At 39.4% G+C, this 16,891-nt stretch overlaps 2 protein-coding genes across 2 annotated transcripts in view; both read right to left on the bottom strand.

Annotated features, from left to right (window-relative positions):
• LOC123976690 (fibrinogen-like protein 1) overlaps positions 1–1,614 on the bottom strand; it is a 7,237-nt gene extending 5,623 nt beyond the window's left edge. Inside the window, exon 1 of the mRNA XM_046059040.1 lies at positions 1,572–1,614. Coding sequence (XP_045914996.1) covers positions 1,572–1,614 — 43 coding nt within the window. The remainder of the gene's footprint in view (positions 1–1,571) is intronic.
• Positions 1,615–2,230: 616 nt separating this feature from the next.
• On the bottom strand, positions 2,231–15,213 carry LOC123976461 (pro-opiomelanocortin-like). Its single transcript, XM_046058665.1, has 5 exons — positions 15,081–15,213; positions 8,566–8,668; positions 7,836–7,959; positions 5,626–5,744; positions 2,231–3,759 (listed from the first exon to the last, which is right to left on the bottom strand). Exons 4-5 carry the CDS (start codon positions 5,740–5,742, stop codon positions 3,220–3,222), a joined length of 657 nt encoding a protein of 218 aa, XP_045914621.1. The 5' UTR covers positions 5,743–5,744; positions 7,836–7,959; positions 8,566–8,668; positions 15,081–15,213; the 3' UTR covers positions 2,231–3,219.
• Positions 15,214–16,891: the final 1,678 nt, after the last annotated feature.

The raw sequence follows: 16,891 nt of genomic DNA, 5'->3' as shown, positions 1-16,891 counted from the left end.
GACGGAGCCTCCCAGAGCAGAGCTCACTGCTCCAGGCTGAGTCACTGTGACCTGGCCTCTGGACTCTGAGGATACAGAGACAAAAACATAAAGCAGCGTCATGGTTTTGTGGGCTTCATTTCAGAGGGACGGATGTTCATAGAGGAGAGGAGTTTGATTCTCTGGACTTTACCTGTGAAGCAGCAGCAGAGGAGAGTCCAGATGAGGACGCAGATCAAAGTCATGTTTTTGATGAGGAGGATTTCTGTGGCTTCTGTTGTCATGAAGGACAGCTGTCAGTCATCCAGTGTTCAACTCTCAGGACTATAAACTCTCCCAGAGCACTGGAGCATGGTGCTGCTGATGCAAAGTGGCTCTCTATGGAAATGCTCTGACTGACTCCAGCAGGGACTTGGATTACTCTGATGATGCTGCATTACTCACATATTGTGTCTGATATTTAAAAATTTGATGTATTCACAACAATTCTTGAAGTCTTCAGTGTCATTAACCAGACTCAAATCCACTCCAATGAAAAATCTTGTTGCTCTAAAACATTTAATTACATTTTATACATTCTTATCAATTTATTGTAGGAAACTACGCCGAATTACTCCATATGAAGCAAATACAAGTTTTAATACAATAACCAATTTATTTTGAATCAGTTTTTAATGTGCACAGTATTGGAACTTTCTCACATATGTTGTTTTTTGTTTTTTGTTTTATCAGTTTGTTTGAAAAAGTAGTTCAATAGTTAATTATGTTCATTTGAATTGATGATTCCTGCTTACATGAGGAGAACAAAAACATCATCATCATGTATGAGGTTTATGATGATTTAATGATTTAAGATAGTTAAAACAATAAAAGCCTCACAATCTTCACTATAGTTGAAATATTTAATTCAGTAATAAAGAATGTACACCTGAATAAAATTGTGCCAGTTATAACTTTTTATCTTTAGTACTGAAAACCGTCTGTTGTCATGATTCAGCAGTGATGCCTATCTGTTGCCATGGTAACTGAGTTCAGAGAAGGAAGTGAAACCAGTTTCATCCAATCTGACAGAAACTCAACAGAAACTTGCAGCCTCCTCTGCTGAAACCAACAGGATGGAGTTTAGTTTACCTCATTGCAGTGGGCCGAGTCATCACAAGAACACTGAGGAGAAGCTCTCTGTGTCTTAAAACAATAAAAAACAAAACATGATAATAAACATCAATTGCATTGTGTTCACATGTATTGTCACAAGAATCACTGCTGAAATATGTTGCAGTCTTCGTTGAAAGGAGTAGATTAATTAAATCCGCAAAAAGTGAGTTAATCTCAGTGTCAGATTAGTAGGATTTCATAATTTCAGAACTTAAATTTCTTACATTGTATGAGAAAACTATTTCAGTCAGCTGGAGTCAGTCCATTACTTTGGTCCAGATCAAAATATGATGTCTTTGGTTCAACTGATTGTGATGGTTGATGACTTTTCCTCCTCAAAGTTTTCTTATTCTCTTTTATGGGCTATTGCATCTCTAATTTAGTACAGACTTTCATGGTTCCTATAGATGATGTATGCCAATTACAGTGGAGCTCACTTGACTTCTCCTCTGGCGCCACCATGAGGTTCACATTTATCATTATAGTGAAATGTCTCTGTTTGATGGATTACCATGAAATGTGGTTCACACGTTCATGTCCCCCTCCAGATGAACTGTAATAACTTTGGTGATCCTCTGACTTTCCTTGTGGTGTCATCATTTAATTTTTTCCAGTTCTTTTTTTATGACTAAATACCTGCAAAACTCATTTTTACTGCTAATTATCAAATGTTAGCACGATAACATACCAAAGTAAGATGGTGAACATAGCAACAACAATGAACCTGTTAAACATCAGCAATTGTGACCTGCCAAGGGAAGATTAGCTTTAAGCTAACTGTGGTACAATCCACTTACATGTTTAATATTTTACATGCTCCCTTAAAAATTAAATAAATAAATACATTTTGGCATGCTGATGTTGTGCCTACAGTCTAACAGAGCCACAAGCATGACTGCAGACTCTATGCTTTGTTCAGATCAAGTGATCAGATTTGTGTGATAAATAAATAGATAGATAGATAGATAGATAGATAGATAGATAGATAGATAGATTTAAAACAAACATCTCATGTATTTTGCTTGCAAATAACTTTATGTTTTTATGTCATTTACAATTATCTACATGAATCAATTTATAAAACATTTTTCTCCCATCTTCATCTTCTTCTCTGTCTTTTAATCTTGATCTTTTAAACACCCATATGAGTCAAACAGAAGACACTGATAATGTCACCCTACTGTAACCCTGTCTGCTAGAAATTAAATTTATACCATATATTACTTATTTACAACAGCAAATACATTTTGAAAGAGACCTAATGAAGCCCGGATTGGGTTGTATGTCACCATAATGGGGGAAACTTTACTAATTAACTACTGTATCCTTCACTCATAGTAAGAAGCTGATCCTTTAAGAGTGAGGAACTGTCATGGTTTTGGTTTTATACTAAAAACCTTAATAGTGAGACAAGACATTTTTAATTTATTAACACTTACCCCAAAATACAATCTTTCCCTAACCTTTTAAATGTTTCATTCAGGATGTGAACCCAGATTTGTACAACAACCATCCACCCTAATCACCTGCCTGTGCCGTCCAGAAATGTAGCCCCTTCCTACACTTGCAAAAAAACTGTTCAGCTGAAATAACTAGGCACCTATTTTGATCATCAATTAATCGTTTAAGTCTTTCTCCAAGCAAAAAATGCCAAAAACAATTCATATAGAGTCACAGTTGTGAATATTTACTGCTTTTCTTTTCTTTTTTTTTATTTCATTGCAAACTGGGTATCTTTTGGTAAGAGACTGGTGGTTGGACAGAACACGACATCAACTCTGGAAAAATGGGATGAACATTTTTCACTATAGACTTATGGACTAAACCATTAATCCGAGACAATATTGATATCAACAAAAAACAAAAATAACTTGTAAAACACTGTCTGTGAACAGAATCCAGGCAGCGATTTTGTTTCTCATCAGAACACAAATGGAAAAACTAATTAGCAGTGAATAAACTTAATTTCTAGGAGACAGGCTTTTGGAAAGTATGACAAACATCATATTTTGTATTTAGTTTGGAGGCATCTCTTTGTCTGCTCATCTTCTGTCTGTCTCTTCCCTCTCCTTTCACCTCCCTCCCTCACTTCTGCTGCTGTCCGTCTTTGTTGATGACATTTTTGAAGAACGTGAGCAGCGGCCTCTGGCTCCGCTCGTCCCAGCTCTTCATGAAGCCGCCATAGCGTTTGCTGGCCGGCGGGCCACTCCAGCGGAAGTGCTTCATCTTGTACGTGCCGTCTTTCTTCTCTCCCGGGAGCTGCTCCTGCTCCTCTTCGGCCACCTCCTGCGCTTTCTCCTCATCCTGTGATGCTACCATCTTGCTTGCCAGCTCCCGTCTCCTCATCTCTCCAGGGAAAACCTCGGCTGATTCCTCCTCCACGTCGTTAGAGCTGTAGACTTTGACCGGGCGGCGCTTTCGCCCAACAGGCTTCCCCCAGCGGAAATGCTCCATGGAGTAGGAGCGCTTGGCCTGAGGAGAGGAGGATAAGGAAGAGGAGGGAGATAAAAGAGAGAGAGGAGGCAGAGACTCGGGATCTGATGGAGGAGGAGGTTGGAGGTGGGCATCGCCTGGGATGATGGGTATCTCAGCAGTGAGGTCAGAGTGACAGAGCTGGATACAGTCCTGCAGGAGAGCACAGAGAAGATGAACATGATTATAAGTAAATAGAGAAAAGGACAAGATGAATGAAAAGGCAACAAACTGAGGATTTTATAAGGTCATCACAAGGGACTGTGTGAGCAGAGATGGGGTTATAAGGTAAATGTTAAATAACAAACACAATAACAAAAGTTATATTATGTAATGTGGATATCACCTGTGTAGGGGCGGATTGGCCACCTGGCAATTCTGGCATATGCCAGCGGGGCCGGACTATTTGTTTCAGAGTGGGCTGGTCAGATTGAAATTAATATCAGTGTTTCCCATACATCAGCTTTACTTGGGGGGCCGTTGAGGTACGTTAAGGGCCGCCCAAAATATTTGGCGACCCATTTAAGCATTTTGCAGAGAAACACTGAGAGAAATGATCATCCACTACGTTATAAGACTCAGAAGGTGGATATTTCACAAGCATGGACCAGGTAAAGCAACAGTGAACACTTTTGTGCAGGTGCAACTCGGTACAATGTTGGTTTCGGTTTCGATCGGCTTCCTCATTAACGAGCCTCCTCCGCGCACCCGCGGGTGAAAACGGTTTCGTACGAGTGCTGTGTCATTTCGGCCACTTCATAAAACAGCCCACTGCTGATGGAGAAAGTCAAGAGGACCGACAAATACAGGGAAAGAGAAAAATAAAAGATGTAGAGCAAGCCGCTGTGTTTGCAGCAGAGGAGTATGTGCGTGCTTGTGTGGAAATATTAGAAGTGAAGGCAAGGAGAGCAGAATTAAGTAGGTTAAGGAGTAATATTTTTATTCATGTGTATTCCAATGTTGAGAGCAGAGTGTGAGAAAAAATGTTCTATAGGCTACTGTGTTCATGGATGTTGCTGGAATCGGTACAGCCAGAGAGCCCTGGTCTTCTTGTAGGATAGTCCTGGGAGGAAGGATGCTACTGTAGGCCCAGCAGAGACAGGGAGTAGTGTGGTAGAGGTCACACAAAAATGTTCGGGTTGTATTTGACCGCAGTAGAAAAAGACAGTAACAGCAGACAAACAGACAGAGAGCACAGACTTTACAACATACTCAGATGGACAGCCATTGTTTTAACTGCATGTGCAAATTTGTTTTGTGTTCTTAAAAAAACTATTGAGCATTGTGTGCCAGTCACATACATAAAATGTTACAAATCTGTTACCATTGGTGTCATTTACACTGGGGCCGCTGTTTCCCAAATACTTGAATTTCAAATAAAATGAAATTGGTTACAAAAGCTATGTTCTGAAAAAAAGCTTGGAACAAAAATGTTAAAACACAAATCAAAATGCTTTGTATATTTGCACAATAATACACAATAATAATGCAATGTAATTTAAATATAGTAGAAACAAATGTGCATTTTCCAAGAAAATTACTTAAGCAACAAAAAAAAGCTTCTGATTTTCCTGCATTAAATTCCATTTTATTGTTATATTTTGAATTGTTACCTGCTGAATTTTGTGCTGCCATTCATATAAATAAAGATATTTACTCCATAAATTGGTGCAGAAATGTCTCCAGAATGCAGGAAATTAAGTGTTTAATGCTCAAAATCTTCTGGGGGAGGACCGCCAGAGCCCCCACTCATACATTTTATCATCAAATACTTACTTAAAATAGTGTTAAAATATCTTCTCGTCTTGTTCTGGTGACCAAAGTCTTTCATCACACTCCTATCAGACCTTATAAGGGCACCCAGTGCCCACCAGCTCTTTTCAACACAAAGTGACGCACTTGCTGTTACATACAGTCGGCCTACTGCTTATATTATTTCACCATCTGTAAACAAATGTAGCCTAAGTAGTGAATTTGTGTTCGTGGGGATACGTGGTAAGGTGGGTGTGTGTGCGTTACCATCATGCTGCTCTCAGAGTTGACCTCCTGACAGCTCGGATGGTCCAAGCACTGAAGGAGGCCTCCTCTGGCCACGCCCACCAACGCCACAGCCACCAATAGCCACACAGGACACATTCCTCTACCGACCAATCAGAGACAGCGACACGCATACATTAACGTCATTTTTGTTGCTGTGATTTGCAAAAGGAATTAAAAAATTACAACATTTTTCTTATAAAATAACTTGACTTGACTTATTTATAAATTTATTTTACTGGTCAGATTGTTTATGGTATATTTAATGCACATTTTTAAATTTGTGCATTCATAAGGTTTTAGTGGGGGGGTTTTCATCATTCAATAATTTCTTGTCTTGTGTTTGCCTTTTGCAAAGCACTTTGGAAATCACTGGATCAAGCGGCAAGACAGTGTTTAAGTGCCAAAAACTGTTAATCGGCCCTTGAGGCTGGCTCCCAATGGCACTGTCCCCGCAGACCTCCGTGTTAAAATGGCCAACTTTACTTTTAATTTAATTTAATTTATTTACATATGTATATGTATCTTTTTAAACGTATTTGAATGCTTCTTTACAAGTGAGACTATACAAAAGATAAAATTAATATAGCCAATATATCTATAAAGAGTGGAGAAAGAAAAATAATAATAAATAATAATGAATAATGAAATTAATAATAAATAATTTTCTGGTCTAATTAAAGGGTCTATGAGATGTAATCATAATTTATAGAAAATGTATCCTGCTAAAGTCTATCATTACTTCTATCCAGTTTGTATTTGTAGGGGCTGCTGCCTGCTTGAAGTTCAGCAGAATCAGTCATCATGACATCATGCAGACTGACAAATCAGTCAGTCGAGTTCATCACATTGTGCGTTAAACAAGCTTGACCTATTAGGATCTACAGTACAACACCAACAACTGCTGTTAAAAGGTCCAAATCAACCGTTCTATTCAAAATAATTTAATAACATTTCAAAAGATTCATGTTAAATAATTTGTCAAACTATCAATACCGATATGATCCTAGTACAGTGTTTCCATTTTCTGCTACTTTATACTTTTACTCAACAAATATTGTACTTTTTATTCAACTACATTTATTTAAGGACTTCAGTTAGTTTGCAGATTGAGATTAATAATACAAAATATAATCAACAACTAAAATGTGATGCATTATTATAGGTTAACATAAATACGGAGGAAAATTCACAACGTAGCAGTGTTAAAAGTAATAAAAAATTGCTCCACCTTTACCAGCTGCAACATTAAAGTCATGAACACATGAATGCATCGCTGATTATAATCCAATACTACATTATAAATTATTCAGAAATTGGAAGCAATTTTTTCATAATTTGTAGTTTTCTAATACTTTTATTTAAGTAACATTTTGAATGCAGGAATTTAGCTCGTAACGGGTTTTCTACACTGTTGTATTACTGCTTTTATTTATGTAAAATATCTGAGTACTTCCTTCACCATCTGAGTATTGTGGGCGATTGTGCTGTTATATTGTGTTATTTTGTACAAGAAGTCTTCTTGAAAATACTTAAAAAGTTAGAATAAGGCAAATTATATTTTATTTGTAAATGCTCAAAAGATGGAAACACCATATCTATATGTTTTAATACTCTTAAAATTGTCTGCTTTTTATATAATTTTTTGTTTTGTAGAGCACTTGGTTCTTTTCTTGTAAGAAAGTTCATATTATTATTATTATTTAATGTTATGTATTATTCATTTCTATAACCATTTAAAAATTACATACATATGCATTCCTGTTTTATATATTCTTCATATTTAATTATGTATGTCAAAGAGTTTTACTGGTTGTCCACCTTGGTAATTTTATTCTGGTTGTGTTGTTTTTATTGTTCATTTTAACTTTTATTGTATTTACGTTGAGTTTTCTCAGTATGTCAATTGTTTGTTGTATTATTTTTGTTGTTAGTATTGTCAGCTTTGCACTTTAGTGTACAAGGAAGTTGTAGTTTACGCTATTCTCTATTAGTATTTTATAATAATTTACTTTTATAACAATTATATAATATTATATATATATATATATATATGTTTAATTTCCAACATATATGTTACCTCAAAGCAAGACAAAGAGACTTACATTACATATACAAAATAAAACAATTAAATTAATGATTGGAAAAGTATATAATATAATAAATAACAAACAGATAATAAAGATACTCACCACGTTGTCCTGTCTCTCTCTCTCTCTTTCTTTTCTGTTGTTTTCTTGTCGTTTGGCCGTTAGACAGAGATTTCTGTTGTTCTCCTCCACTTTTGTCCCTCCAGTCGTCCAGATGATTTTATATCTTGTCAGCCAAGGACACACACACACACATCATGACGTCATTACCTGAAAAGTCCCCCTAATTCTCTCATTCATGCTTGTAAACACACACTCCTTCATGAAAAAGGACAATAAATGAAATACCATCCCCCTCTTCCACCCACACACACCACCACCATCCTCATCATCCTCATCATCATCATCATCACTCAAGAAGCTGAACTTTCCATGTAAACAAGAGTCTACGACCACATGAGTGGCTCTGAGGATGTAATGTTCATTCTAAATAAAATGAGACTGTTGGAAAGACCAAAGTTTTGGGTTTAAAAGTGAATTCTTATGTTCTACTAGTTTGACATAACAGATGATATTCAGCTGTCCTGTGTTTACTAATTAGCAGATGTTAGCATGCTAACTAAACTAAGCTGGTGAACATGGTAAACATTATACCTGCTAAACATCAAACTGAAATGACTTTAGTAGATGAGCTGTCAGTGTTGAATATCCGTGTCCAGTAACCTTAGATAAACAAACAGCTTGTCTTTAAACTCCATAATAACAGAAAACTGGAGACTCAAGTTCGCACACAACAGAAAGAAACACGTCATGTTTTCATGTTTTCACTCACCGCCTTGCTAGGGCTGCAGCTGAGTGTTAAATGTCAGCCAGCATATTGGGCAGATTATCACCAAACCAACATGTTGTCACAGGGCGGAAGAGGGGATTCAAACCTGTGGGTCAGAGTCTACAGTTACACACACACTCATCTGCTGCAGCGTCTTTCCATTGTCTGAGCCCTCAGTGTGACTAATGATGGATCTGAAGGGGATTGACTTGTTTTATGGGGATGAGGATGAACTTAATGCTCAGAGTCCACCAGGAGCCTCTCTTTAAGATTCACCACTGACCAGCAGCCTAATTCACATTCTCCTCGGATGGTCCCATTTCTTGAGTTGACAAGTCGTTCTTCTGGCTTTGGTGTGTTTATGAGCTTCAAGTCGAATTGTGGAAACAACACGGATGTTTTTGTAGCGTCTGAGTTGTTGTGTGACATTGCTGTCAAAGTATGCTGAAACAGTTTAGTTTAGGATTAGTGATTTTGTTCCAGATGTGTTGCTGCACCAATACTTTCCCTAAAATCAGTAAATTATTGCTTTACCTGACTTGTTATCAGGGTTCATGCTTATAAATAACTAATCCAGGTCTATGCTAACGGTTAGCTTACAACCTAATACCATCCATCCATCCCTTGTTAACCGCTTATCCTGCATACAGGGTCGCGGGGGGGGGGCTGGAGCCAATCCCAGCTGACATCGGGCGAAAGGCGGGGTACACCCTGGACAGGTCGCCAGTCCATCGCAGGGCCGCACATAGACAAACAACCACTCATGCTCACATTTTTAGGATCAGCAATTAACCTAGTCCGCATGTCTTTGGCACCCATGCAGATACGGGGAGAACATGCAAACTCCACACAGAAAGCCGGGGCAACCAAGGTTTGAACCCACAACCTTCTTGCTGTGAGGTGACAGTATATGTGCAATATGTGAATTAATAAAAAGCATTTTCTTTCATCAGCCATTTTTCTGCATGATATGACGGCAACTAGGCAAGTCCTTTACCAAAATATTTGCAGGCTTTACAAGTTGTTCTTCCGACTTGAGGGAGTCTTCGAGTGATTTTGCTGATTATTTCGACACCACATAAATGCAGGGTAATTTGAGACCCATCATCTTGATTGGTCAGGTGCGTGGAGGGTTTGAACTTTTCTCTCAAGCACTCTTATTTATGCTTCACAAAACTACATGTCATTTTTTTCTATGTATGTTTTGCTTGATTCAAGCATACCCCAGCCTGTGCACCAGGAACCTCTCGTTAAGGCTCCGCATCCTAAAAAAACCTAAAGCTCTTGTTCACCGCTCTAAGCAAATATAGTCATGATTTTACATCCAACAGGAACTTCTGTTCAAGGCTCCACATCCACCATTATAATCCTAGCTTTAAGTCATTATGTCAGCCTCTCATGATAAAGTCCTTTCTTTGAGTAGTTTTGTTTTTTTCTGTTTTTCTAATGGAACAACAGAGGCGGGCAGGTAAATATAAACCCATTAGAGGGCTCCCACAGCCTTGAACCTCCATTCAGTCCATTAAAGACACACACACGCATATTCTCTCTCTCTCTCTAATATGTTTAGGTAGAAAATGAAGAGGTAAAGCAAAACTCAAACCAATTACATTATCGACACAGTATCCGAACTGGAGACACTTTATTCACCAACTCCTGCAATTAAATTCTGTCTGGTGCTTTTTTCTACACTGAAAATAAAAACTTACATGTTTACTCACACATTTAATTACCAGGACTAAATAACCACAGATTCACAATTGTTCCCCTTTTCTATTAGACCAAAAGTTATTTTTGTGCATTCAAACTTCAAAATACTTTTCGATTTTATTGCGCCTCCTTTAGAGCCACATTCTGGACAAACCTTTCATTTTAGCAATATCATCAGTGTTGGGGGGGAGTTGGGACGCTAATGTGCTCACAAAGACAATGCTTTCATGCCATTTATTAAGTATTTGAATCTTAATTTAGCAAGTAAGCATGCTAACATTTACTAATCAGCAGTGAGGCTGATGTCAAAAGCCAAAATATTAAACACATTTTTAAAAAAATTGCCTGATGAGGGGTCACAAACATTTTAACAATTCATCCTGAGGGAATTATGATTGTGTCTGCCAAATGTCATGGCAATCCATCTAACAGTTGTTGATATATTTCACAAAAAAAACAAATGTCAGCCTCATGGTGGCAAATAGTTGATATTTCAGTCAGGACCAAAGAAATGGTCGATCAAACCAGCTGACTAGCATGGCGGCAGCACACTTTCCTTTCAGTTGAACTAAATTTGGACGGAATAAATTTTGTGAGACGCTGTTGCATCATGATCCTTATGCAAGATTCACTTAACCAATGTATGCATGCAGTGCATTAGTAGCATTACAGTTACTAGTTTAATACAGATTTGCACAAAGGATTTTCATAATGCCATTATGAAAGTCTCTAAGCAAAACTGTAGCAGATAGAAGGCTGGAATCACCATTAGAGATAAATCTGTGCCTGGTAATGTAAGTGAATGGCACACTGATTAACAGTGGTTCCAAAGTTACAGTATGTGACCAAGAATTGCAGATCTGTTTCATCGACAGATCTCTTTCAGTAACACCTGTTAAAATCACATTGTTATTCTTTCTGTCTCTTTCACTTCAATGTCAATTACTGCAATTTGTAGTACCATTTGTAATCTATTACCTTCCAGGCCAAAGGCTGCCAATCCCCTTAGAGGATTATAGGGATAAGATGTTACACCCGGTCCTGAACACACACACACACACACACACAGTCTCTTGGCTGTCCTGAAGCTTTTCCATTGAGGTGAATTCAGCGCAAGGATGCTGGGATATACAGGGCGACAGGTAGGACTCGTGGTTCAAATATACCGGTATACTTTTTGTGTTTCAATTTAAATGTGCGTTAACCAAAGGATCTTATCAGGCCTTCATAGTGTTTTAGCTACTTTGGCTACTTTGCCAATGCTTTGAATTCCTGTATTCCTGAGTATTTTTCAAAGCTTATAGTCAGTTTTTAGCTTAACTGGTTTCCATTGATTACAGCCATTTAAGAAAATCTGCCTGCAGACACAGTCAACATTGACTCACATTCAACATTTATTTACTTTTAGTTTTATTATCAAAGTTGCATTGTCCTCATGCAGTGATACAGTTGAGGCTCTGAAGAGTGTGAAAAGGACACTATACCCAGACAAAAATGTCTTTTGTGCAAAACACAATGACTCGTCCAATGGCAGAAACAGGAAATATTAGGATTTTTTTTTCAAACATTTCCAGTAAAATGTCCTGAGTCAGCCATATTTCGTAGTTTAAAAAGGATCAAATTCGTCCCAGTGAAGATGGTAATTAGTTCGACAGCTTTAAGGGGTCCTGCATGTTTGTGTTTGTTGCACGAATACATGGACTTTATTTCACTTGTTCATCAGAGATTCAACTCGCATGGGATATAGGCAGGATCTGGGTTGCATTTAGATCGTTCCTGCATCCAGCATCCTTGTCTAAAACTACTCTCTTCACCTCACTGATCTTTTGAGTGTTTAATGTTCCTTTAGTCATCACATGGAAGTAAATCCATGCTTCTCTCACTGATTGTAAACCTGTCTCCTTGGCTAAAAATGAACAACTCTTTCAGTGACTTTCACTACCAGTCCATCCATCCATCCATCCGTTATCTTCCGTTTATCTTGGTGGTAGCAGGCCAAGCAGGGTATTTCAGACATCCCTGTCCCCAGCAACACTTTCCAGCCCCTCCTAAGGGGATCTCAAGGCCAGATGGGATACCAGCCCAGTAAATGTTAAAGCAATTGTGCCATTGGACCAAGTTGAGCACCTTCACAGAAACCTTTGATGTTACAGAGTTTTAAGGAGTCCACCTGGTTTGTGTTTAAGTACTCAATTCATGGACAAACTTTAATGTACTAAATCTGCTTGTTTCACTTTGTTTTGGACAGGTTTTCCACATCCTGAATCTAAGCCCACAACTCAAGCCTAACTTGGGGGGAAGCCTGGACCTCGTCTTGCTGCTGTGACTTCTGACCCTGATGTCAATCCATTAATTGATTCTACTGGTGACTTCTCTCAGACTTGCCATGGATAAAAGTCAACAATAACCAGGGACAGCGAGTTACTGAATCTTCAGAATGAATTGGCGATCCATTTTACTAACGTTTGTCTTGCTGATCGGCTGGTGTTACCACCCTCTCACAGGTGACTTTGCGACCTCTGATGAACACTCAGACGTTGGACATGATGAGGATGTACACCCCAACATCCTCACAGAAACAAACGGGGATGTACTAGACTTGGACATCCAAACGAGCAGGGATGTACCAGACTCAAACACTGAAACAAACTGGGACGTGCGGGACTTTAACACGGACAACTATGAGGATGCTGACTGGCATCCTCGTTCGTCTCTCCATGAAAGACGCTCTAATCTACCCCCGGACACTCCGCCGATGATACGCAACAGTAACGCTGGTGTTGGTGATAGCACCAACCAAACCATCAACCGAACCACTGGTGGTTCAGCAGGACAGTGCGGCGAGTACAGCAGTCAGCTGACATCTAACGGTCAGTGCCGGCTGATGGCAACGCTGCCTCCAGTACCAGTGGGAACGTCACAAAAACGCTGCCCAGATATGTTTCGCTGTACAGACGATGTCTCAAATTGGCTCCACGAGAACCAGAACAGAAAGGAGCAGCTGGAGGACCTGAGGGAGACAATGTCAGAGCTGCAGGAGGAGCTGAGGAACCACCGGCATCGAGTCAAGGCCCTTGAGATGCAGGTACACTGCTGTTTGTTAGTCTAAAATATAGTTGTCTTTGTATGTACAATAAAATTGCAGCTTAAGTTTCTTAATGGAGTAGTTGGACATTTTGAGACTTGCACTTCCTGTGTGTTCAGACAATTTTAGAGGCGGCGCAATGGCATGCCAACAGAGATGTGCTGAAGCCCTACCGGTGATGGCAGACATAAAGATGAGATGAGAGGGAAAATTAGTCACACTGGAGGGAAATAACTGCAAAAAATTTAGTTTTTTATGACATCTGAGATCAGACAGACACAGATCTGAACTCAAAACACAGAGGCACATTCCCACAAACATGGCTAGAGCATCCATAGCTAGTAACTTTTTTATGCTCAACGCAGCATGTAGGTTCGGGAAGTTATCGCAGCTCTTGGTTGTGCACCTGTTTTTGAGACAGGGGACCCACAAGTAAGATTCAAAACTACGCCAATGGTGTAGAAGATTTATTTGATAGGAGGGGCCAAAGGGTGGGATTCCTTAAAAATGTTACTACTTTATTGATTTATTTTCATGTTCATGGCTACTAGTGCAGTGTGAGATCTCCATTAAAGATTCACTGTTTTCCCGGAAGTCACAGTTTTTCAGGATATCCATGTCCACTTACGTCTTTAAAAACTGGTTGACAAATATTTAGTTTTATGGAATGGAAGCACTGAGATTCATAACAAGAAATAATACAAATCAATGATTTTACCCGGCATTCTTTCACTGTACATCCTTCTGCAGCCTTGATGTGTGAACAATCAGTTGTTTGGTCTGTGTGTCCAGTGTGAAATATCTCAAAAGCTATTCGACAGCCATAAACTTTTATACAGATATTCGTGTTCCCCAGATGATGAATACTAATGACTCTGGTGATCCCCAGACTTTTTATTTACCACCACCAACAGATTAAATTTCCAGATGGCCTCAGTTGTACTTTGATATTCAGGCTAACATGTTAGCACAGACAGGAGCTGATAAAACATCTGTAATAAAATATTCTCACATAAATTCTTATATTGGGATATTATATCATAAAAAATGCAACTTAACTGAACAGAAACAGGCAATGCTACAAACAGTAATGGTGAAAATGTTGCTTGTTATTTCATGCAGTTTCTCATAAAACAGGGGAACAGATTATTCAGGCAGGCAAAACACAACACTCTCATGCATTTCTCTGTTTATCCCTGCCTGTCTTTATCTCTGTGTCTGTCTTTATCTCTCTGTCTTGACACCCACTAAGCCCTCCTTAACCCTGAATGCTAACAAGATTAGCTGCAGGCCTTTTGGCCAGGACCCTGCATCCTTCTGAGTCTGACTGACCCAGAGAGAATTTTTCTGGGCTGTAGTGTCTTCTTCCACCCCTGGTCAAAATCGAGAGACTGCAATCTGACTTTGTGACATTGTTTGCTGCCGGACGTTTATCAGAAAGTCGTAGCAGAGCAGTAGACCATGTTTTCCCTTCAGAGTTGACCAAATAAGCTACACAATAGGCTGTACAAAGACAAAGACAACAAAACCAACAAAAGCTGAAGTAGTCCTGCTAAAAGGTAATCAGTGAGCAGGCGTAGCCATCTTAGCTTCTAGATCTTTTATTTGTAGATACTGCATTTTGCCTGTGCAACACTGTTTCAACTTTCTATTTCCATATATTAAAATCTTTATTCTGTCTTTCTATCTGTTAGGGTGAAGAAAGGGTTAGTTTAAACTCAACCTTTGAGCAGCAGTTGCATTCTCTGGAGTTGCGTCATGCCGAGACCGACACGCTGCTCCACGTGCATGCGGCGCTGCTGTACGAGCTGCAAGCACAGCTCCGCAACTTGTCAGCCACCGTGCAGCACATGAGCCGCAACACAGGCTGCACGGTCAACGTCATCAGAACTACACCGCTGCTCGGCATGCGAGACACACTGCCACCAGGTACACGTGCCGTGAACGCAGCAGTGAGTTGCAACCTTACTGCCAAATGGAGCATTTAAGCACAATCAAAACTACGCACAGCAGCAGTTCTTCTGCAGGTTCTGCAAACAAAAACACATTTTGCAGTAAACATCTGTTACATTCACGCCATTGCCAGATGTGTTTACACAATGTTGATTAAGCCTATCACTGCCTCATAAATCTCTCTGTATTCACAAAAACCTGAATTTTTAAATCTGGTGTCTATAGTGACGTTCCCACACTGGCAAATCGGCAGTGATGTGTTTTATGCCAACTGGCAATGACTGATTGGTTTGGCAGAGCTGAAGGGAGGACCAACTATAGCAACAGCAGCAACTCCGTATGGCAGAGCCTCATAAGCATGTTGACAGTGGGGGAGCCAATTACTCTCACTGACAGAAGGGAGAGACAAAAGTTTTGCACTGCAGGTTTAAGCTACCACCATTCAGAATTGTTACCTTGGCTTTGCATGTCACAAACTGTCCAAATACTGCTGTATTATGTCTGTGTTTGAGTTGTCCGTTAGAACAGATGAGCTGAGGCTTAGAGGTTCCTTCTGTTCATAAAGGTGAATTTGAATTGGTTTGTCTAAAAAACAGAACAAAAGTCACAACATAAGCTATTCATTTAGTCAAAGTGATGGATTACAATTCATTGACAATTAAACAAAGATAGAATACATTTTAAACACAGGTATTGTCTAAACATAAAGGAAACAATAGCATAACCACTACTGAAACATTTAGTTAGCAATACAAATAAGTACATAAAGCAATTAAAGATAATATTTAATTCTCTATAAAACAAAGTATCAGTCCACAGTTTTAGTATTAGCTATCATGACAGTAGTTTTATGCATTTTATCTCACTCTCAACAGATGCATCAAAAATACACTTTACTTACTTATCCAACGAAGGTTAAAATGAAGGGCAACTGGACTTGGTTGAAGATACTGGAAGACGTTTCGTCCCTTATCCAAAGGACTTCTTCAGTTCTGACTGACTGGCAGGGAAACTCAGCTATTTAACCTCAGTGGGGTCGTTATCCCGGGTCATCTACCGCTGGTTCGTTAGTGTTCCTTGTTGCTGTGACGACAGGTGTTACAGTCGTTGAGACTACCTGTGGCCAAGACTGAACGACCATCGTTGGCATCTTCACCTGAGGCCAACAGGTTACGTTTGTTGAGTTTCCTGGGAAGTGATGAAAGGACAGCATTGTAAGTGGGGGATAAGTGGTGGCGTAGACCCCCTCCCCTGTTCAATGACGGCTTCTCAACCCTGGTGTAGATGGCTTCCTTGACACCTCTTTCAAACCATCCATCTTCTCTGTCTAAAATGTGCACCTGGTGGTCCTCAAACGAGTGTCCTCTGTCCTTCAGATGTAAGTAGACAGCAGAGTCTTGACCTGAGGAGTTGGCCCTTCTGTGTTGAGCCATGCGTTTGTGTAGTGGTTGTTTAGTCTCACCAATATACAGGTCTGTGCATTCCTCACTGCATTGGACCGCATACACTAGATTGCTTTTCTTGTGTTTGGGTGTGCGGTCTTTGGGGTGGACCAGTATCTTTTTTAAACCCAAGAACACA

The sequence above is a fragment of the Micropterus dolomieu genome, linkage group LG09 (assembly GCF_021292245.1).
Source record: "Micropterus dolomieu isolate WLL.071019.BEF.003 ecotype Adirondacks linkage group LG09, ASM2129224v1, whole genome shotgun sequence".
In the NCBI taxonomy this organism is placed as follows: domain Eukaryota; kingdom Metazoa; phylum Chordata; class Actinopteri; order Centrarchiformes; family Centrarchidae; genus Micropterus; species Micropterus dolomieu.
This window is presented reverse-complemented; position numbering and strand designations above follow the sequence as displayed.

Excerpts from the sequence above, each read along its gene's own strand:
- LOC123976461 (XM_046058665.1), bottom strand. The coding sequence starts at position 5,742 with ATGTGTCCTGTGTGGCTATTGGTGGCTGTGGCGTTGGTGGGCGTGGCC. Across the intron at positions 3,760-5,625 it reads ACTCTGAGAGCAGCATGATG|GACTGTATCCAGCTCTGTCA; the intron begins GTAACGCACACA and ends GCTCTCCTGCAG.